This window comes from Polypterus senegalus, chromosome 10, assembly GCF_016835505.1.
Source record: "Polypterus senegalus isolate Bchr_013 chromosome 10, ASM1683550v1, whole genome shotgun sequence".
Classification (NCBI taxonomy): Eukaryota; Metazoa; Chordata; class Cladistia; order Polypteriformes; family Polypteridae; genus Polypterus; species Polypterus senegalus.
In genome coordinates, this window is record NC_053163.1 from 151,592,799 (window position 1) to 151,615,727 (window position 22,929).

General features: G+C 40.6%; 1 protein-coding gene across 2 annotated transcripts in view; it reads right to left on the bottom strand.

Moving 5' to 3' along the window:
• Positions 1-22,929, bottom strand: part of kcnn1a (potassium intermediate/small conductance calcium-activated channel, subfamily N, member 1a) — a 217,498-nt gene that overhangs the window by 85,629 nt on the left and 108,940 nt on the right. For both annotated transcript variants that reach the window (XM_039767078.1, XM_039767077.1), the window contains exon 4: positions 18,654-19,072. In XM_039767078.1, the coding sequence (XP_039623012.1) occupies positions 18,654-19,072 (419 nt within the window). The remainder of the gene's footprint in view (positions 1-18,653; positions 19,073-22,929) is intronic.

Here is a 22,929-nt window from a genome sequence, read left to right on the forward strand (position 1 = left end):
GCACAGGCATGGAATGAGATAGAGCTGGCACCACCTTTTACTAAAGTTTTGCTTACAAAGCTGTTAAACTACCCAAGCCATTTGTTTGCAGAGCCCATATTAAAATCTCTTCAGATTTCCTTAAAATTAGATCTTTTTCAATAAAGGTTTTAACAGAAACATATTTATTTACATTTTTTAAAAAAATGCCTGAAGCCCCATAGGCAAAAAATAACTTATGTTTTGAAAAAAAATGGGTCAACCATGAGGAACAGTGGATGGAGGATGTCCCAAACATCTCTCAAAATCTGCAGGCTGCGTGCACATGGCTTTGTCCTTGACTGATTTATGAGTGAGGCTTTTACACATAAGTACTATTGAAATAAAAAAATAATAAAAGTAATAATAATACAAATGGTACGTATTTAAATGTACAAAAAAGAAAAAAAGGGCAAAATATTAGTTATTATTTTGTTGCCTAGAGGGATTCCAGCATCTGGACACCTACAAGTTATTAAATATGAGTCTCCTGGTCCTCCATAGCCCAGCCCATTCCCCCACACAGCAAGCAGCAGTGACTGCTCCGTTTTGGCGTCTTATGTAGGTGCATTTACTGTATGACAGTGGGACTCCCATGACACTTTGTGTCTGCCCTCGGCCCAAATCATACTACACTCTAACCTGGGTGGTAACTCTCCTTGGACATGAAGGCCGCACGAGTTATTTATGGACCAACCCGACTCTTGGTTAATCACTGTGTTGGTTATCGTATTTTGAGACTGTATATAATGGAGCTATACAAAATAAATAACAGGTAAATGAAGTAATAAAGATGCAATTTTTGGCTTAGCAATATACTGGGTTCTATCACAGTTAAATAACTGGCACAATGAAAAATTCATAAAAAAATGACATCATTTGAAGGAGAGATTACAAAAGTGCAGGAGCCAACAGGTGGTCGAGATTGGAAAGTTAGGATATGTGGTTAGAGTTTGGGAGTTCAGTGGCGCTTCATTCTTAATGTATCTTTTAATCCAATTGTACTTCACTCTAGTCCTGTGCCTATGGTTTATCAGCCGGCGAGAACGGCACGCCCCTTATTTATGGAAAATCCAACATTTTCTTTGCTTGCCAAAATTTGAAAACCTGTATTAGTAAACTGCACGTTAGTATATAAACTTATATAAATGGACAGCATTATAAAAAAAAATACAGGAGTGTACTGATGCTCCTTGCATGAATCAACCAGGACCAACTAAGGTATAACCACACTATGCAAGTCTCCCAAAGCTTCATTTGATGATATTCTTGCGAATGATCTGCCAGTTTCAGTCTATTTGGCATACGGGTGCTCCAATCGAGTGGCTGCCGATTTAAATCCGCAGCTTTTCACTACAAAAGACACTACTGGTGACTGGTAAATTGGCCGATCACAAAACAAGATCTTTTCAGCCCCTGCTTTACTAAGCTTTACAGTAATTTAGTGTCCCTTTATGTGAGGTCATTTTTTTGATTTTTTGCAGAGAACTTCCTGTAGTGTCAACAAAGAGCAGCAAGTCAAAGCTTATTTTACCCAAGAGTGAGACACAACTGGAAAATTAGCTTTTATGTTGAAGAAAGTGGAGTAGTAAACTGAGAAAAAGGAATTGGAAAAGTCATCCTGTGCAATTAGACACAATGAAAGAAAAGCTACTTAAATGAATTGACCTTTTTAGTTTGTCCTTTAATAGGCTACATGCACACAGTAGTGCTGATGTACTTCCGGTGAAAGCTCAGGTACCTCTGTTGTCAATACTGCAGTTGTTATTTTTGTTTAGTGACGAGAACGTCAGAGAAAAAGAAGTTTAAGTTTCAGCATACAGATAGCTCTACAGCTGAACATTGCTGTGTACCTTTATGTCGAGCTTCCAGTAAGTACGACAAGGTACTTAGTTTTCATACATTTTCTTTCGATACAGAAACTAGGGATCGTCACTATCCAGAGAAAGAGCTTTACGGTTAGACCATATACCCAAGTTTATAGCCGGCATTTTAAAAAAACAGGACTTTCACGAGCTAGGGTCTCTGACAAGGCAGTGACTGTTAAAGAAGGGAGCGGTTCCTGCGTAGTTTGAATGGAACCATTTCTCCATTCCACTTTTAAAACTGGAGGTTTAGGAGAGGAGAAAGCAACTGACAAAGGATGACACAATGACGAGGAGGATGATAAAATTCTCGAGGACCACAACTTTCCAGATCTAGCAGTTGTCGACCTAGAGCTTAATGAAAAAGTGTCTCTCAGAGGGGAAATCCTTCAGCTGAGGAAACATACTGAGACCCATACAATGAAGCAGCAATTTGATATTCACTGTTTTGCTGGCTCAGACAGAGAAACTACTTTTTTTTTTTTTAATTAAGTCTTGTTCATTACAGAAAGAATTAAACACTATGACATTTTGTAATTAGGAGGGGCATTTTATTTTCTTCAATGTCATACTGTATTAGTTAAAGTATATATTTTAAGGAAATAATATTTATTGTAGGCACGGAGCTGGACAGTTTACATCTGTGGCAGAGCGACGGGCGCTGAGCAGACTCCTGTCAATCATGGAGAATCCACTGCATCCACTGAACAGGATCATCTCCAGACAGAGGAGCAGCTTCAGCGACAGACTGCTGTCACCGTCCTGCTCCACTGACAGACTGAGGAGACCCCACACTATGTGACTCGGGGGGTAAACGTTAACATTATACAAGATTATAGACTGTTAAACCTGCATTGTTATCACTCTTTAATTTAATGTTGTTTTTTATTGTATGGTGCTGCTGGAGTATGTGAATTTCCCCTTGGGATTAATAAAGTATCATATCTATCTATCTATTCTATCTATCTATATCGTCTTTCAAAATCTGCAATAAGATGCTGCAGATGTTCTATCAGACGGTTGTGGTGAGTGTCCTCTTCTACGTGGTGGTGTGCTGGGGAGGCAGCATAAAGAAGAGGGACGCCTCACACCTGGACTAACTGGTGAGGATGGCAGGCTCTATTGTAGGCACGGAGCTGAACAGTTTGACATTAGTGGCAGAGTGACGGGCGCTGAGCAGACTCCTGTCAATCATGGAGAATCCACTGCATCCACTGAACAGGATCATCTCCAGACAGAGGAGCAGCTTCAGCCACAGACTGCTGTCACCGTCCTGCTCCACTGACAGACTGAGGAGACCCCACACTATGTGACCCGGGGGGTAAACGTTAACATTATACAAAGTTATTGTCCGTTATACCTGCATTGTTATCACTCTTTAATTTAATGTTGTTTTTTATCGTATGGTGCTGCTGGAGTATGTGAATTTCCCCTTGGGATTAATAAAGTATCTATCTATCTATCTATCTATATCGTCTTTCAAAATCTGCAATAAGATGCTGCAGATGTTCTATCAGACGGTTGTAGCGAGTGTCCTCTTCTACGCGGTGGTGTGCTGGGAGGCAGCATAAAGAAGAGGGACGCCTCACACCTGGACTAACTGGTGAGGAAGGCAGGCTCTCTTGTAGGCATGGAGCTGGACAGTTTGACATCTGTGGCAGAGTGACGGGCGCTGAGCAGACTCCTGTCAATCATGAAGAATCCACTGCATCCACTGAACAGGATCATCTCCAGACAGAGGAGCAGCTTCAGAGACAGACTGCTGTCACCATCCTGCTCCACTGACAGACTGAGGAGACCCCACACTATGCGACTCTTCAGTTCCACCCGGGAGAGAAAACGTTAACATTATACAAAGTTATTGTCTGTTATACCTGCATTGTTATCACTCTTTAATTTAATGTTGTTTTTTATCGTATGGTGCTGCTGGAGTATGTGAATTTCCCCTTGGGATTAATAAAGTATCTATCTATATCGTCTTTCAAAATCTTCAATAAGATGCTGCAGATGTTCTATCAGATGGTTGTAGCGAGTGCCCTCTTCTACGCAGTGGTGTGCTGGGGAGGCAGCATAAAGATGAAAGACGCCTCACGTCTGGACAAACTGGTGAGGAAGGCAGGCTCTATTGTTGGCACGGAGCTGGACAGTTTGACATCCATGGCAGAGTGACGGGCGCTGAGCAGACTCCTGTCAATCATGGAGAATTCACTGCATCCGCCGAACAGGATCATCTCCAGACAGAGGAGCAGCTTCAGAGACAGACTGCTGTCACCATCCTGCTCCACTGACAGACTGAGGAGACCCCACACTATGCGACTCTTCAGTTCCACCCGGGAGAGAAAACGTTAACATTATACAAAGTTATTGTCTGTTATACTGCATTGTTATCACTCTTTAATTTAATATTGTTCTTTATCAGTATGCTGCTGCAGAAGTATGTGAATTTCCCCTTGGGATTAATAAAGTATCTATCTATTTTAGTATTTTTAATGTCACTGAACAATAAGCATATGGAATTTCATTTTGTTAATAAAAAAGAACAGCTAACAACTGTGGTCAATAGTTTAAATTATAAAAAGACCAAAGTTATTACTTTAATATAGCTTCTATATGTCTGTTTTTGCTGGACCTTAGTGGAAAAGGTTTTTTAAAGGGATAAAAGAAAATAAAAATCGGAATCAGTATCAGAATTTGCAAGTCCAGTAAAATACAAAAAAAAAAAAACATGATTGGAGCATCCCTGATTTGGCACGGCTGTCTTGAAAAAAAAAATCTCCGCCATTAGTGACTTGTGTACAAATAATAAAAAAGAGATTGAAGATGGGTATTATATCACAGCCGAAAGTATCTTCTTCAGTTTTGAATGAATTTCATTTCAAACCAAAGAAGAGGCAGAAGGCTTCAACAATGGTGTGTTTTTTGGCATTGCTTCAAAAAGGTAGTCATTAAATTGTCAAATCCAAGCAATTTGTAGACACACTTAGAACACAATTATTTATAAGCTTTGTTCTGTTAATGCCTTTGTCTTCTTCGTTGCCAGTGTCAGTGCCCATATCCATGCACCTTAGATTTTAAAATTTCTGATTGTATTTTTATTGTGATTCATATTTATAACTTGTGGCCTTTTATTTATTTGTTTCTTATAGGCTACCTTTGATTGATTGAAACGTTGATATAATATAACCATCTACCATTTGTATTTTTTAATTAGATTTTTGAACGAGAGAGATGGCCTGCCAGCACATCATTACTTCGCCCAATTGCGACCAGCTCCTGGTATAGCTTATAGAAGACATACTGTTAGCTGCTTTTCCACCAACAATGAAATCAGAAACAGGCTGACAACGAGTTTGAGATTTTTTCCTCACAAGCAGAAGTGCTAATGGTGGAGAATTTTTGTACACTAGCCGAAGCCCGGTGTAAGAATAGGAACGGAAAACGGCGAGAAAGGAATTCAGAAATCAAGAAGAAATAAATACTTATTGAAAGACGCAGTTGTGAACAGGTGTTTTGGTGGTGACGACAGATAATGAGTCGAAAGATCTAACCCTAGAAAGAGCCACGTACAAGTGACCGTGGCTGAAGACTGGTTGTTAGAATTATTGTGAAGAGTAAACAGCATGCGAGTACGAGGAAGGCTGCACTTCTGAAATTCGATTATGTAAATATAATCAATAACAACCTCAAAAAGATGATGTTGTAGAATGTCTCTAAGTAATTCGTGCAGCTTAATCCAAAAGACTCGTACTACAATATCAGGTCTGTGCTCCGGTCTTTGGGTATCCGACAGTGCATGTACTGTAGAATTTCCGGCCAAGCAGGATTACATGTGAAAGTGATAAATAAATGAGGCTGTCCGAATTTACGTACTATGGCCATGGCATCCTGCTAGTTTTGTTGCATGTATCTTGGACTTCCTGGAAAAGTGGACTGTGATATGATCATTTTGCCTAAACATACATTTAGTGTTTGCTTGCAGTGCGTCTGACAGTCCATTGTATTGTTCCATGCGCAAATCTTGTTGATCTAATCTGAGATAGTTGAGACGCACGCGCTCTGTTTTAACATACGCATCTACGACATACTGTTGGAATAGTTCGCCGCTGGAGTGCAAAATACTATAAGTATTCGTCATTGCTAATCTGTACACGTAAAATTGGCATTGAGTAAGCCTTATTCGCTTGGCGGTTCTTTTATCGGAAACATGTTGTAAATCTTTGTGCCAGCCAACGTCTCCGTAAGGGAATAAAAGTGGGTAGACCATAGGATCACAATTCATATTGAGTGTGGAAATCTGCTTACAGGAGTTGCCGATGGGACAGATGCAAATGTCCCTTTCGGCAGGCGGTTCGCCATCTTCTCCGACGAAAATCGCTGCAACATTGGCGTGACCGGTCGGAGGAAGGAACGATCGAGCCGGGGCAGCTGAATAGTGCTGGCTCCCGGAGCGAGGCGGTCCTTAAGACGCCGCTACCGGTCATCTGTAAAACTAGAGGGGTGCAGACAGTGAAGGGTCTCTCTTTATCTAATATAGAGACTCAGACTGTAGACAAGCTCCAGATCAAACAGGAGATCCCGAAAATAAAACAGGGGGGTCTCCTAATAAGAAAGAAATAAAAGAAGAAGCACCGTTAGAGGCGGCAGGGGTTTCTCTCCCAGCAAGAGAAGGGGCGGACTTAACGTTTCCTAATTGTTTTCAGTCCTGCAGGGGGAGAATACCAGGAGGAATGAGGCAGTGCCGAAGGTTGGGCCATATTTCGCGAAACTGTCCTTGGAAAGAGAGGGACAAGCTGTCAATGTGGACTAATATTCCCCCTAGATTCTCCAAGGAACGAAATGTTTGGTTCAATCAAGGCTCGACCAGAACGTCCTCTTGGAGGAAGACTTCCCTCTCGGGGCAGGCCGCTCCGAATGATAATTCGTCGCTGGGAGGGGAATACTGTGGAGGATGGCCGGCCGTTTATCCCGGCCAATACCCCCAAGCCGCCAGGTGGAGCCCTCCTTGCAGCATGGAGGTCCCCAGAAGACCAGCAGAGCATCATGGACACAGCCCAGCTGGATGCCATGGGGGCCACTAGGGGACGCTGCAGGGAGGAGTAATGGATATTTTCCCTACGCCCTGGAAGCACATGTGGACAAGAGGAATGACGTGCTTCCGGGGTGAAGAAAAGAACTTGTACCTGACCCGGAGATATAAAAGGACTGTGGGAGCTGGGTGGAAGGGTGGCAACGCGTCTTGGAGCTGGAGGATTGGTTTATTGTTTATTATTAGTTATTTGTATGAGTATTGTGGAGGAGAGGGTGTTTTGTACACTGTGGCTGAAGAATAAAGTCAATTTGAGGACTTTTACCTGGTGTCTGGAGTTGTGGACAGGGGTTCAAGGGAGCGAGAGCGCCCCCTATCTACCACAATGCAGAGTTTGCTTTATTTTGTAAGTATACTTCAGAAGCTTGGTGAGAAATGCCGTGTCGGCGCGGGACCGGTTTTGAAGAGGAGCCACTGGCAGCATGGGGTAGGGGTTTGGAAGAGGACGAATAGGAATCGAGAAATGACGTGTTGGCTGCATGTGGGCGGGACCGGTTTTGAGGTGGAAGCAGGACAAACCAGAAAAGAAATATATATAAGAGATTGTATAAATCAAGCATAAAAGGTGGATACGTGTGTGACCACCCATATTACCAACATGGAACAAATACTACTGTTTAGTGTTTTTTTCTTTGTAGATTCACGCAGCACGTTAACATAACCTTTTTTTCAGCTTCTTTGATTTTGCTTTCAATTAACTCTTAGGGATCCAAGTTTCACAACTGTAGAGAACTAACTCCTTAGCCCAAATGTGATTTATGCTTTGACTCCAGTCTTGTCCTCTGATTTAATTTTAAAGATGAAAACCAATCTGTGACCACAACATAAGCTCAGCCTTGCTGATGGAGTTCGTTTCAGTGTTGCTTTCCCATACTAAGTAGAAAACAAGCAAGCTGGAAATTAGACTGGTGGGTCTCGGATTCTACAGAAAAAACGTGTAAATAAATCAGGAACTGAGCTCAGCCTTGTTTGGCCAGGTTCCTGTTGCTGGTAAAAAAAAATGGCAATAATTAAAGTTTATGAATACCTTTAATATTTCCAAAAGTTGGAAGACTTGTCTTAAAAGGGGGGATACCATCCAGAGCCAATAGATGGTAGGAAACACAAAGTCTGATGGGTTAATTGGTTTTCATTGAGATTATCTTAACATCGGGTATAGGTTTTATGTTTTCAAATATTTTTTGCTTTTGCACATTTTTGGATCTTCTTATTGTATATGAATGGAGCAGACCCTCTAATCCCTCTGAAAGATGAAATAGCTAGAACTGTGCATGGCTATTTCCTGAAAAAAAGCTATATTTTCCGGACATCAAAACCTGCTGTGATACTTTTTTTGATATTTTAAAGCAGCCCTTTAAAGGGATGAAGCAATTAGTTGACAATATTATGTTAATTCAACAAACGTGAGCTGAAGAAGTACAACGAACAATCTCATGTTCACACTGCTGTGGGGGAAGGAGCCAGTTACTTTTTTTTACTGCCTTGCTTTTATCTTAAGCTGAAGTATATAAGACATCGATACTCCCTGACACGGTCAAAATTTGAATTTTTATCCCACTTGTGTATTCCTAAACCCCCCCAGGAGCTGCAGTGGTGCCAGTTCGGTGCATAATGATAGCTTTCCACAGCTAAGAACAAGGACTCACATGGTCTCCCTATGAGGCAGCATATTGGGGAAACAGAAAGCACAAAAAGTGAGTGTTACAGACACACAGGTTAGTACGAGACGGGGCGGCAGGCCTGGCTCAAGTTGGAATGGAAAAAGAGGGAGGAAGGGAAGGAAGGAGGGAGGTGGGGAAGGAGGGAGAGGTAGCTGGGGATCTGACACCTGGCCCAGCATGCACTGCAGCTTGGGGTGGGGCAAGGGGTACCAGGCAGACTCAGTAAACTCCCAACCAGATGGGTCTGCCTTCATGAGGCCAAAGGTGCAATTCAACCACCACCACCCCTAAGTGTCCCATTACAGTTTGCAAAATGATCCAAAAGAATACGATTAGCCCCAAAAGAGTCTGTGCCATCCTCCAAATCCTGCCATGCCTGCCATTTCTGAGCAAATGCTCCAAATGGTGGGTACACCTGGGGTGCATTATTTTTTATTATTATTCTTTATTCAGCAGACACATTTATTCTAGGCAACTTACAAAAGCAAAACCATAATATTATTTTTTCATAAACAAACCATTACTTTTCCTTGATTAATAATTAGCATTGTTATTCCTTTTTAAGAAATTAAACTAAAAAAGTCAATGTCTTTAAAACAAAAGAACAAAATGACACAGGTTATTAATGTCAAATCTATTTGCCTGCTTTGGAATGGACATGCTCAACGTTTTCATTTACACACTTTCATGAAAGTTTTGGTGCAAGGGGATCTTGACATCTGTGCTTTCTATTCATACAGTGTGTGACTCTTTAAGATCATGCTGTGGGAAACTTCAGAGAAACCTGATGATCTGCCCTGTGAATTGCACACACATCATGCAATCTGGTGTTAAAAGCGGCTAATGGGCTTTTACAGAACCCTAACAATGCCCATGGACAGTGGGATGATCATTGCTTTAAGCACCAATTATCTCTGAATAACAAAAGAGCTACGAGAAAACCTTTTCCAAGGCTGACTAAGGGGACAATTATACCACCAGTTGAATGGTTCTCTAGTTCCAGTTTTTGGAATATTCAATACAGATCACATTTCTTGCTCTGTTCTGTGGCACCAAAGCCACAATAAATAAAAAAGGAAACTATGACACACATAAATCATATTTTCAATTTGATTCCAGTTTCTAGAAGGTGACCTCAGTGAGGGCCGAGATCAGATGCAGAAAGTCCAAGCAACTGAACACTATCACTAAGCTTATTTTAAAGTGAAAAGAATGAAGGGTGATGTCTTTTATATTGCATTACTGGTGAGTGAAGCTAAAGGAGGTGCACCACTTTACTTTGAGGGGTACCTCCATGCAAGTGAAATTCAATTGATTTTACAAACAGACAAAAATATTGATAAAATTTGCAGCGTCTAAACGGATTGGCATCTCTAGCAAAACTGCTACGTGTATTTACGGGACAATGTTAAATATCTTTACATTACTCCCATACCCTCCCATTTAAATTTTGGCTAGTTTTTGACACGTGTTGAAAGGCTGTTTACAATGGTACAGGTATATGACACCTGAAAAGAGCAATGTTTCATTGAACTTGTCCTGCTAACAGACTACAGACTATGTCAAATGTTATCGCATTGAAACTACTGTCGTTTTTCTTGATATTTATTTTGTTTTTATAACAATCAAATAATTATTCACCATTTTGAATGCCTTTTTTGCTTTGCACCCTCCCTCACCATAAACCTATTGTCTACAGGAAGGCTTTAGATTCATCAAAAATTTTGATCTCCAGTTTTTGATGGATCTCGACGTTTTAGGGACCCCTGATACCGAAAATAGCGATATCTCGATGATGGTTGTGTCTGTGCATCACAACTTCTTTAGGACGGTCTACAGCAGGGGACCTCCATCACGGTCCTGGAGGGCCGCAGTGACTACGGGTTTTCATTCCAGCCAGTTTCCCAACTAGACCACAGTCCTTGCTGATGATGAAACTTGGTGTTTAACACTATGAGTTGTTAGTACAGTAATCCCTCCTCGATCGCGGGGGTTGCGTTCCAGAACCCCCCGCGATAGACGAAAATCCGCGAAGTAGAAACCATATGTTTGTGTAGTTATTTTTATATATTTTAAGCCCTTGTAAACTCTCCCACACTGTTAACATTATTAGAGCCCTCTAGACATGAAATAACACCCTTTAGTCAAAAGTTTAAACTGTCCTCCATGACAAGACAGAGATGACAGTTCTTTCTCACAATTAAAAGAATGCAAACAGATCTTCTTCTCTTCAGGAGCAGAGAATTTCAGAGGGAGAGAGAGAGAGAGCGCGCTCGCAAAGAAAAGCAAACAATCAAAAAACCAATATGTGTGCTTTTAAGTTTGCCGCGGCATTTTTTAGAGGAGCGTTAGTATCTTCTAAGCAAACAGCCTCTGTGCAAACAGCCCCTCTGCTCACATCTCCTCCGTCAGGCGCAGAGAACGTCAGAGAGAGAGAGCGAGATTAAAGCAAACCATCAAAAAATCAATACGTGTGCTTTTGTGCTTTTAAATATGCCGAGCACCGCAATAAAGCGGCATTTTTTTAGAGGAGCGTCAGTATCTTTTAAGCAAACAGCCCCTCCGTCAGGCACAGAGAATGTCAGAGAGGGTGAGAGAGAGGCAGAGACAAGCAAACAATCAAGCTCAATAGCATTGAGGAGTTTTAGTTAATATGTAATACATGCTCTGATTGGGTAGCTTCTAAGCCATCCGCCAATAGCGTCCCTTGTATGAAATCAAGAGGGCAAACAAACTGAGGAAGCGTGTAGCATAAATTAACAGACCCACTGTCTGCAGAAATCCGCAAACCAGCGAAAAATCTGTAATATATATTTAGATGTGCTTACATTTAAAATCCGCGATAGAGTGAAACCGCGAAAGTCGAAGCGCGATATAGCAAGGGATTACTGTACTTTCATTCATCAAAGACACATTTAATGATGAGGTTCTCAATTACAGTCCTGGAAGGCCGCAGTGGCTGCAGGTTTCCACTTCAACCAATTTTTTTTAAATTAGAGCCCATGTGTTTATTACTAAAGCAATACATTTTTGGGCTTAATTTTAGTTATCTTGACTGTTACAGCTCAGAACCCTTGATTGCCTATTTCAGTTTTAGTAGCTGCATTTAAATTTTTTAATTACCACCTGTTTTGTTAATCAGACATTAATAAATAATATCATGCAGATAACCAATACACCAGCAGCTCTCCAGCCAACATTAAAAATGTCTGTGTTTAAAAAAGTGTTTAGAAATAAATGAGAGGGGAATTATAAGGAGCATCAAGTTCAGTTCTAGCACACAAAACACGTGGATAATGCTCTCAGGTTAAGACACTCTACAGCGCAATTACAATTTCTCTTGAATGAATGAAAGCACTAACAAGGCATACAGTTAAATACTAAGTTTCATTATCAGCAAGGACAGAGTTCTAATTAGGAAACCAGTTGGAAGGAAAACCTGCAGCCACTGCGGCCCTCCAGGACCGTGATTGAGGACCCCTGGTGTAGAGCGAAAATGACTGGATGGAAAAATACCAAACTTGAAACTTATGCCTGTTAAGAAATGACCAAGTGCGGATTCGTTTTTGAGCCAAATTGTTCAAAAGTTAGAGGCACTCCAGAGGAACCCTCAAATACCGCAGTTTGGCAATTAATTATGAATTCTTCTTGCCAATTGCTACCATAATGACCTATTTTATGATCAAAAGGATCAGCATCAGAGCAGTAAATAAATAATGAAATGTTGTAGAATAGTTCGGGTAACTTTGTTCCTACGGTCCTAGGTCACATCCAAATTGATTAATCCAATTTTTGCCGTCATGTTATGATGTATCTTGATGGACACAGCCACATTTAGTACTAGTCCCTAGTGTTCCTACCGTAAAACGGACATCAAGGAGATGCATAACGAAATTGTACGTTGTCTTTTTATACCTGCAGCACAGCTATCAGAGTATCTGAGCTTTTGGAGAATATAAACCGACTTTTCTGCATGTGCTCATGTTAATTTTTCAATCAGGGCTGTCTTTTTGCCAAGTTTGGTTTCTGACTTCTGCATAGTCCTTCTTGTTCTGAATTTCTTTAATAACTTCAGGTGCAGATCGCTGGTACGTTTTTTTAGTTCTTTGGTAAATTAACCCCTACCAGAATTGGTGACAGCTGATTAAGACTTCTTTCAAACATCTTTTCTTTTCCTTATCCAGTACTTCTCCATTTTTATTTTAAGTTCAGGAAGCCAGTCACTGCATCTTTGACACCTATGCAAAAATTACATGCGACTGCTGAGAACTTAAAACACTTTTTTTTTAGGCTATAAATCCACATTTCTATTAAGTAATATTAACATGTCAACATGATCTGGTTGAAGACGAGAGCACAGCCGGATTAGAATGAGTAGTGCCGTGCAAAACATGCCCACTGATGGCACGGATGAAGAAGGCATGCATAAGTCTGCTCTTCCCAGATGCACCAGCAGCCAATACTTAAAATCTGAAACAGTTTTCCTTTTACTAAGTTAACAGGATGCGTGCCCTTTGCAATCATGTGATGATTATCGTGATGAGCGCTGTTGTTTTCTCTGCATGTCTATCGCCACAAAGATATTTGATGACAAAGCAAGATTTGATCGTTGATCTATGGAAGGAAGAACAAGGGACTTCTGCTTGGTGCTTCATTTTTATGTGATTATGAATGGTTGTACTCAGTTGACTAACGAAATGGCAGCTTTTCCCAGAAAAGCTTCTCTTGTACATCATTTTCAAATATAAGTTTGAAGAGGTTTAACAAAGAACTCTGATGACTGCAGCAGGCTTTCTCTTTTTCCTTAACAGGACCAGCTAGTCATAGCTACAGGACTACAGATTAGAGAATGCATAGAGTTAATTCGGTTTTTTAAAACACAGAAATTGAGCCTTAATGTTTAGAGTATTATGACAATTTAAATTACAAAAAAATGACTCATTTTCATTGTCTAATAAGTACGTTTCTGGAGATGTAATGCTTTATTTTGATACTACATACCTGGACTGCAGTTGACTGTAAATGCCTATCATTGTAGAACGCTTCCTGTGTAAATGAAAGGATGGAATACTAGCGACAGTACATGCAAATGCAAGCACAGTGGAACCTCAGGTCACGAACGTCTCTGAACACGTACAAATTGGGTTACGACCAAACAGTTCGCCAAACGACGACCACACACTCGGGTGACGAACAAGCCAGTCTCCCTCCCGGTTTGCAGGTGCCGATGATTTCCGCGCGTGTTCAGTCTCTCCCTGTGCACCGGGCTTGTTTTTAAAGAGACTGATTAGAGTATTCTCTGTTCAAGGTTTTCACAGAGTTATTCAATGTTTTTACATTTCATTTACTATGACACTGTGCATTCTATGGTATAAATTAACTATTTCTGTGCTTAAAAATCTTATATATCTAAATATATTTACATACAATTTGTACGGTCCAGAACGGATTAATTGTATTTACATACAATCCTATGGGGGAAATTACTTCGGGTCACGACCAAATCGGGTTACGACCAGAGTTTTGGAACGAATTACGGTCGTGACCCGAGGATCCACTGTATAAGGATGCTATTGAATCTTACAAGGAAAAGTGAAATTATTCTTTACTTCCGTAGTCCAAACATACAGTAGACTAAGACATTTCACAATTAAAAATAACAAAAAGAAATATACAGTTAGGTCCATTAATATTTGGACAGAGACAACTTTTTTCTCATTTTGGTTCTGTACATTACCACAATGAATTTTAAATGAAACAACTCCGATGCAGTTGAAGTGCAGACTTTCAGCTTTAATTCAGTGGGTTGAACAAAACGATTGCATAAAAATGTGAGGCAACTAAAGTATTTTTTGAACACAATCCCTTCATTTCAGGGGCTCAAAAGTAATTGGACAATTGACTCAAAGGCTATTTCATGGGCAGGTGTGTTCAAGTCCGTCGTTATGTCATATCAATTAAGAGATAAAAGACCTGGAGTTGATCTGAGGTGTGGTGCTTGCATGTGGAAGATTTTGCTGTGAACAGACAACATGCGGTCAAAGGAGCTCTCCATGCAGGTGAAAGAAGCCATCCTTAAGCTGCGAAAACAGAAAAAATCCATCTGAGAAATTGCTACAATATTAAAATCTACAGTTTGGTACATCCTGAGAAAGAAAGCAAGCACTGATGAACTGAGCAATGCAAAAAGATCTGGACGTCCAAGGAAGACAACAGTGGTGGATGATCGCAGAATCATTTCCATGGTGAAGAGAAACCCCTTCACAACAGCCAACCAAGTGAACAACACTCTCCAGGGCTTGGTCGGCGTATCGATATCCAAGTCTACCATAAAGAGAAGACTGCATGACAGTAAATACAGAGGGTGCACTGCAAGGTTCAAGCCACTCATAAGCCTCAAGAATAGAAAGGCTAGATTGGACTTTGCTAAAGAACATCTAAAAAAGCCAGCACAGTTCTGAAAAACATTCTTTAGACAGATGAAACCAAGATCAACCTCTACCAGAATGATGGCAAGAAAAAAGTATGGAGAAGGCTCATTATCCAAAGCATAGCACATCATCTGTAAAACACGGTGGAGTCAGGCAGTGTGATGGCTTGGGCGTGCATGGCTGCCAGTGGCACTGGGACACTAGTGTTTATTGATGAGGTGACACAGGACAGAATTCTGAGGTGTTCAGAGACGTACTGTCTGCTCAAATCCAGCTAACTGAGTCAAATTGATTGGGCGGCGGGCGTTTCATGATACAGATGGACAATGACCCAAAACATACAGCCAAAGCAACCCAGGAGTTTATTAAAGCAAAGAAGTGGAAACTTCTTGAATGGCCAAGTCAGTCACCTGATCTTAACCCAACTGAGCAGGCATTTCACTTGTTGAAGACTAAACTTCGGACAGAAAGGCCCACAAAAACAGCAACTGAAAGTAAAGGCACTGCAGTAAAGGCCTGGCAGAGCATTAAAAAGGAGGAAACCCAGCATCTGGTGATGCCCAGGAGTTCAAGACTTCAGGCTGGCATTGCCAGTCAAAGGTTTTCAACCAAGAATTAGAAATGAACATTTTATTTCCAGTTATTTAATTTGTCCAATTACTTTTGAGCCCCTGAAATGAAGGGATTGTGTTCAAAAAATACTTTAGTTGCCTCACATTTTTATGCCATCGTTTTGTTCAACCCACTGAATTAAAGCTGAAAGTCTGCACTTCAACTGCATCTGAGTTGTTTCATTTAAAATTCATTGTGGTGATGTACAGAACTAAAATTAGAAAAAAGTTGTCTCTGTCCAAACATTTATGGACCTAACTGTATCTGGTGGTGGATCCCTAAACTGACTCACTATGCTGTATATTCACAGTGTAAAAATTCTGATATGTGGATGATTAGCATAGAATACTGACGACAACATGTGACCAGTAAAAGATTACATCTTTAAAAATATTTTAGAATTGCCGGGGTGGCAGAGATCAGTAATATTCAAATCCAAACAAAGCAGAATTTTTTCAATTCTTATAGAAGACAGAGCTCCCTTTAAAGATTATGGAGGCCACTGTGTTCTTGGGAACCAATCTGTGCCTCGAAGTAATCCCGTCTCCGAGCTCTGCAGGTAGTTCCTTCAACCTCATGGTTTGGTTTTTGCTCTGATGCACCTTGTCAACTCTGGGACCTTCTCTAGACAGGTATGTGCCTTTCCTAATTATGTGCAATCCCTTAAATTGACTAGAGGTGAACTCCAAACAAGGCACAGAAACATCTCATTAATCAAGTCGATTAATAGAGTGAGATGCACAAGAGCCAGATTCCAAGTGTCACGATAAAAGGACTGAATACTTGTGTCACTGTGACATTTCAGTTTTTAATTTTTAATAAATTTGCAAAAATTGCTAATATCCTGTTTTTTCTTTGTTATTTGGAATAATGAGTGTTGTTTGATGAGGAAAAAAGCCTTTTAAATGATTTTAGCACAAGGCTGCAACACAGGAAAATGTGCAAAAAATCTGAATATTTTCTGAAGGCTTTGTATAAATATATACAAGTGCCAAAAAGGAGAGACATGTTTCCCAACTGAGATGGAGGGCAATTTCTTGCCCAGAAGGGATGGCATAATGGAAGGATAGCGAGAGTAGAGACGCATCCCAGGACGCTCTGCAATCTTAGTTGGGAAAGAAGAACACTGGATCATCTTGGCGGAGGTAGATGCCAGGAGCAGGTCACTGCCCCGCACTGCAAGTGACAGCATTCCTCTAGGCTGAATCCAGTTAGGACACTCACAGGTTGGCATGGGAATTAAATTGTGGAAGTACAACCCTGTTGTGGTCCTTGGGTACCACCACAGAGAAATGCCCTGGTTTACACACAACCTGAAAGCGCTCTGGACAACCAATACCGTGACACTGGAAGTAATCCTGGGTCCAGTTTAAAAGAAGCCTGCAGCCTCACCTTGGAGAGTCAGAGTCGGGAAGCAGCAGGTAAAACACCCCAGGAGGGCAGAAGGAGAAAAGGGATCATTTGATTTACAATTGTGTATATTTTTAGTTGTGTTAACTGCAGATGTTGTTGGCAAGAAATAAAAAGAAGTTGTTGACATTGTGTCAGTGGTTTGCGTCTCTGTGGTGCCCCCTTGTGGTTACATGCATAAACACACACACCTTCACACATCTATACGCATACACAGAATGTATGAAGAAAAAAATTGATTTGATTGAATTTGAAGGGGAAACAGAGTACAGTGATCCCTCGCTATATCGCGCTTCGACTTTCGCCGCTCCACTCCATCGTGGATTTTAAATATAAGCATGTCTAAATATATATCACGGATTTTTCGCTGGTTCGCGGATTTCTGCGGACAATGGGTCTTTTAATTTATGCTACACACTTCCTCAGTTTGTTTGCCCAGTTGATTTCATACAAGGGATGCTATTGGCGGATGGCTGAGAAGCTACCCAATCAGAGCACGTATTACATATTAAATAAAACTCCTCAATGATATACGATATGCTTCCCGCGCGGTGCTTCACGCATTTCAAAGCTCTAACAGCCCATATTGATTTTTGATTGTTTGCTTTTCTCTCTCTCTCTCTCTGACATTCTCTGCTCCTGACGAGGTGGTGTGAGCTGAGGGGCTGTTTGCACAGTGGCTGTTTGCTTAGCAGATACGGACGCTCCTCTAAAAAATGCTGAAAGACTACCTTCACATTGATCCCTTCATTGCGGCAGCTTTATCGCGGTGCTTCGCATACATAAAAGCCCAACAGCCCTATTGATTTTTGATTGTTTGCTTTTCTCTCTCTCTCTCTGAAATTCTCTGCTCCTGACGTGTGCACTCCTTTGAAGATATGTTTGCATTCTTTTAATTGTGAGAAAGAACTGTCATCTCTGTCTTGTCATGGAGCACAGTTTAAACTTTTGACTAATGGGTGTTATTTCATGTCTAGAGGGCTTTAATAATGTTAAAAACGTATTTAGAAAGTCGTAAACAGGTTTTCTATGCTCTAACTGCGAAAATATTTATAAATAAAGAATCCTACTTCGTGGAAATTCATTTATCTGTCTGGAGCGGATTACCCGCGATAAACGAGGGTTTACTGTATAACTGTGCGGAGAATATTTATAAACAGTGTGGGAGAGTTTCTAAGGGCTTAAAATATATAAAAATAACCATACAAACATATGGTTTCTACATCACAGATTTTGTCTGGAACGCAACCCCCCCGATCGAGGAGGGATTACAGTAAATCTATGAAAAATATGAATTCACTATACCTCCAAAAAAAAAAAAAAGCTTGGGATGAAAAGTTTTCAATTTATAAGAAATAAAGTAAATAGTAATGGCAACCTTAAAAAATAAAATACTGTATTGGCACACACAAATAGAAGTCATTTGATCTTCAGCATTTACAGGTTTTTTCTTCACATTTGATATTGATATATAAAAAAAAAACCCACAATAAGCTTCACTGATAATCAAGAAAGACAGACAATTTTTTCGATTTAAGAAGCCACAAAGTGATGCTCAGACAGATCTTACCTTTCACAGACGCGAACAGTCCATGCCGCAATTATCCAGGAGGAGATACTGAAGACAAGTAACACTGTTCCAGGACAGATGGTCATAAGTGTCTTCATGACAAACCTTGTGTTGAAGTTTATTTTGTTAAGTGCGCCAATGCTGCGCGAGGAAGCATCAGTGAAAAGCTTGCTATGAAGTAGCATAACACGGCCAATCAGGTAGAGACGCAAGAACATGGGAATGGAAAGAATAATGTCGACATCGGCATCTGCCACAGAAGGCGTGTAGGTGAAGGCCAGGCGTGCGGTCCATGTGAATACATACTGTCCTGGAATTGGGTGAATGGCGCACACCAGCAGTTCAAGCACAATAAAAAATATCCGTTCGTACGTCATGGCTATTCTCCAGTCATCTGCCCCGTTGTCCACCATGAAAAGCTGGAAAGACAAAAATACAGCAGTTAGTCTTTGTTATCACATTTGACCCTGAATTGTAAAATAAAAAATCTATGTATTACTTTACGAACATCTGACCGCGCACATTTACAGCGACAGGGAAAATTAACTTTACTGCAAAGTAATTTTTTTCACTATCAGATGTGGGGCTCCTTCATTTTTTTTTTTTGTGTTCTATATTTCATCTTATACAATTTCTTGTATTAGGAATGTGTTAGTTTCCGCATACCCCTTGGGGTCAGAGCACAGGGTCTGCCATTGTGCAGCGCCCCTGGAACAGCTGTTGTGGCGGTGACAGGGATTTCAAACCGGCAACCTTTGGGATACCAGCGCAGATCTTTAAGCCTCAGAGCCACCACTCGGCCTAACTTTTGAACCAGTGTTAATAATATATGGGGTGGAACCCCAAACCTTTCCATTTTCTGTTATGCTCTTTTACAATACATATAGAATGAACTATATAAAAGACATAGCAATGGCACTATATTAGACAGAGGGTGTTGCAGCACTGCTGCCTAACAGATCCAATATCCTGGGTTTAAATCCCACACCTGGAGTATGCACATTCTCGCCATGTCGTTGTAATTTTCATCCAAGCTCCTCACACTTCCCCAATCACATACATGTTAAGTTAATTAGTACTCTAATTAGGTCAAGGGCTCAGCAGAGAAGGATCTCTTTTGTCAGTGACGGGGATTCGAACCGGCAACCTTCGGGATACCAGTGCAGATCCTTAGCCTCAGAGCCACCACTCCACTCTTAATGTACTAAGACCTACTTCTATTTAAAAAGTCCATATGATCATCCAATACTATGCTTAAAGCTAGAGGCTTAAACATGAAAAAACAAAATGCCTGTAAGTGTTATTCCTCCGCCAGTGTTCCTCCCCTGGTTGGGGTTCAAAGTCTTGTTTATGTCTTTTTTGTTCAATTTTAAGCGTTTTCAACATGGGAAAGATGTTATATAAATAAAATGTAATATTATTATTATTATTATTTATTATATCAATTTTGACTTGTTGAGGTATGTTAATGTTACTTTTGTTAATTGTCTGCCTAACCCCCCCAATGACTGTGCTATGTTCCTTGTGTTCCATGGATGGTCCCCCATGATTTGGGGACAACTGCAAATGACTGCTAGGGATTCTCGTCTGCCCTATAAAACACCCAGTTCCTGGTGGTTCATTTTGAATGCGCTAGGGATTTGGTGAGTGACACCTTTGTTTTGCTGGGCATTTGCTCTTTTAAGTCAATGGATTGTTTGACCACTTTTGCTTTGTTTTAAGATTTCGTCTTCGGTTTGTGTACTGAGACTTGTTTGCTTTGGTTTGCTCTTGCTGACAATTTCTTTTTTACCTTGTGTGCTCCACAGACCTTCATGTACTTACTTGCATTTTTGTGATAATATATTTATTTTATTTTATAAAGATTTTACATGACCCTTGTTGTATCTAGGCATGACTTTTGATGTGGTTTCCCCCTCTAGTGGGCATTTTTGGAAGTGCTTTGGGACTGTCAGTCATAACAGTAAGGGCAATAGTAAAAACCTGAACATAAGTTTTGGCTTTATGTTCTAGTCTTGTGATCACAGGTATCAATATTATTAAATACATATTAGATACATATTATTAAAACTTTATAAAAATGTCAATACAATATTGCAGTATTTTTTGCTGGAGTAATTCGTCAGTATATTGAGGTATATTTTTTAAATTTGATTAATTATTTAAAGGTTTAATAATCTCTACCTTGGAATTTCGGCAATGCATCATCTGCTGAAATGTTGAGCTAATGTATTTTATTGGTTTTTGCACGACAGAAATACAGAGTAGTGCACAAAAATGTCACACCCTGGTGATAGCAGCAGCAACTGTAATTAGGTGCTGTGGACTATGGCTGGCCATTCATTCCGGCCAATACCTCCAGGCCACCAGGTGGCGCCCTCCCTGCAGCATGGAGGTGCCCTGAATACCAGCAGGGAATTATGGACAATGGAGTTTTTATCCACAGCCCTGCTGGATACCACGGGGGCTGCTAGAAGGCGCTGCAGGGAGGAACAACAATGGTTTTCCCTACAACCCGGAAGTGCGTCCTAGTCACATGGACAGAGGAAATGACATGTTTCCGGGTTGAAGAAGAGGAGTTTTTATCTGACTCGGAAGTGTTACCAGTCACATGGACAGAGAGCTGAGCTGGGTGGCAACGCGTCTGGGAGTGGAGGATTATTGGTATTATGTTTGAGTATTGTGGAGAGGAGGGTGCTTTGTGCACTGTACAGTTCGAATAAAAATTATATTTGGACTTTTATCTGGAGTCTAGCGTCTAGTCTGAGGGGGTTCAAGGGGACGACAGCGCCCCCTATCTGTCACAGTGCACATTTAGCTGATTTCGGCCAGTTCCGTTAGCGGTGTCGGAGCTGGTGAGAAGACATGCCATATTTCCTTGAACAAAGAGGAAATGGGAAAATGCTGTGCTCTCCCAGTTCACTAAGGAGGGTGCCCAATGTTCCAAGTCCTACTCATCTTTCTAAGGTGACCTTGGACAACATTTCAGAGGAATAAAACCAATGTATAAACACAAACTAATTTTCCATAAATATAAATGCTTTATGCTGGAAAATCAGTAATAAAAGCACAGAAACCAATAGCATGAACATGGAACTCAATATACAACTTTACAAGCAACAGTGTTTGAATTTTGGGTTTTTAACACTTTGTATTTATCACAGTCTATATGTTCATTACTGAAATTTTAATTGTTTAGTAACTTATGTTGACTCTGAGTGAAAAACATTTGAATGGTCTGGTTTATACCTGCCCCGTGATGTAATGCACTATTACTGCCCAGAGGGGACTGGGTGGTCTCATGGTCTGGAATCCCTACAGATTTTATTTTTTTCTCCAGCTGTCTGGAGTTTTTTTTTTTGTTTGTTTTTTCTGTCCCCCCTGGCCATTGGACCTTACTCTTATTCTATGTTAATTAATGTTGATTTATTTTATTTTCTTACTGTGTCTTTTATTTTTCTATTCTTTAATATGTAAAGCACTTTGAGCTACTGCTTGTATGAAAATGTGCTATAGAAATAAATGTTGTTGTTGTTATTAGGTAAAAAAAAATCTTTGTTAGTTGTGGTGATAGGCGGCACGGTGGCGCAGTGGGGTAGAGTTGGGCGGCAACCCAATACCCAAAGCAGCGCCAACTAATATTTTGACCTGAGTATTTGACCCTTGTTTTACGAGTATAAAGTCAGGTGCATATTCGCAGCTACTTTTTCAAACAACTCTACAGCTCTGATCAGTGGCAAAGTTGTTTTGCGCTGCTTTGGGCAGTCCATGTCAAAGTACCTAAACTAATACAGCCGTTGCAGCTTACCGTATATCAAACTGGCTCATTCGCCTTGTGATCGTCTTCTCCGATACAGTAATCCCTCCTCGATCGCGGGGGTTGTGTTCCAGAACCCCCCGCGATAGATGAAAATCCGCGAAGTAGAAACGATATGTTTGCATGGTTATTTTTATATATTTTAAGCCCTTATAAACTCTCCCGCACTGTTAACATTATTAGAGCCCTCTAGACATGAGATAACACCCATTAGTCAAAAGTTTAAACTGTGCTCCATGACAAGACAGAGATGACAGTTCTTTCTCACAATTAAAAGAATGCAAACATATCTTCCTCTTCAAACAAGCACCGTCAGGAGCAGAGAATGTCAGAGAGAGAGAGCGAGCGTGACAGAAAAACAAACAATCAAAAAATCAATACGTGCTGCTGGGATTAGTGATGGGAAGTTCGGATCATTTTACTGACTCGGATCTTTGAGTCTCGTTCCGCAAAATGAAC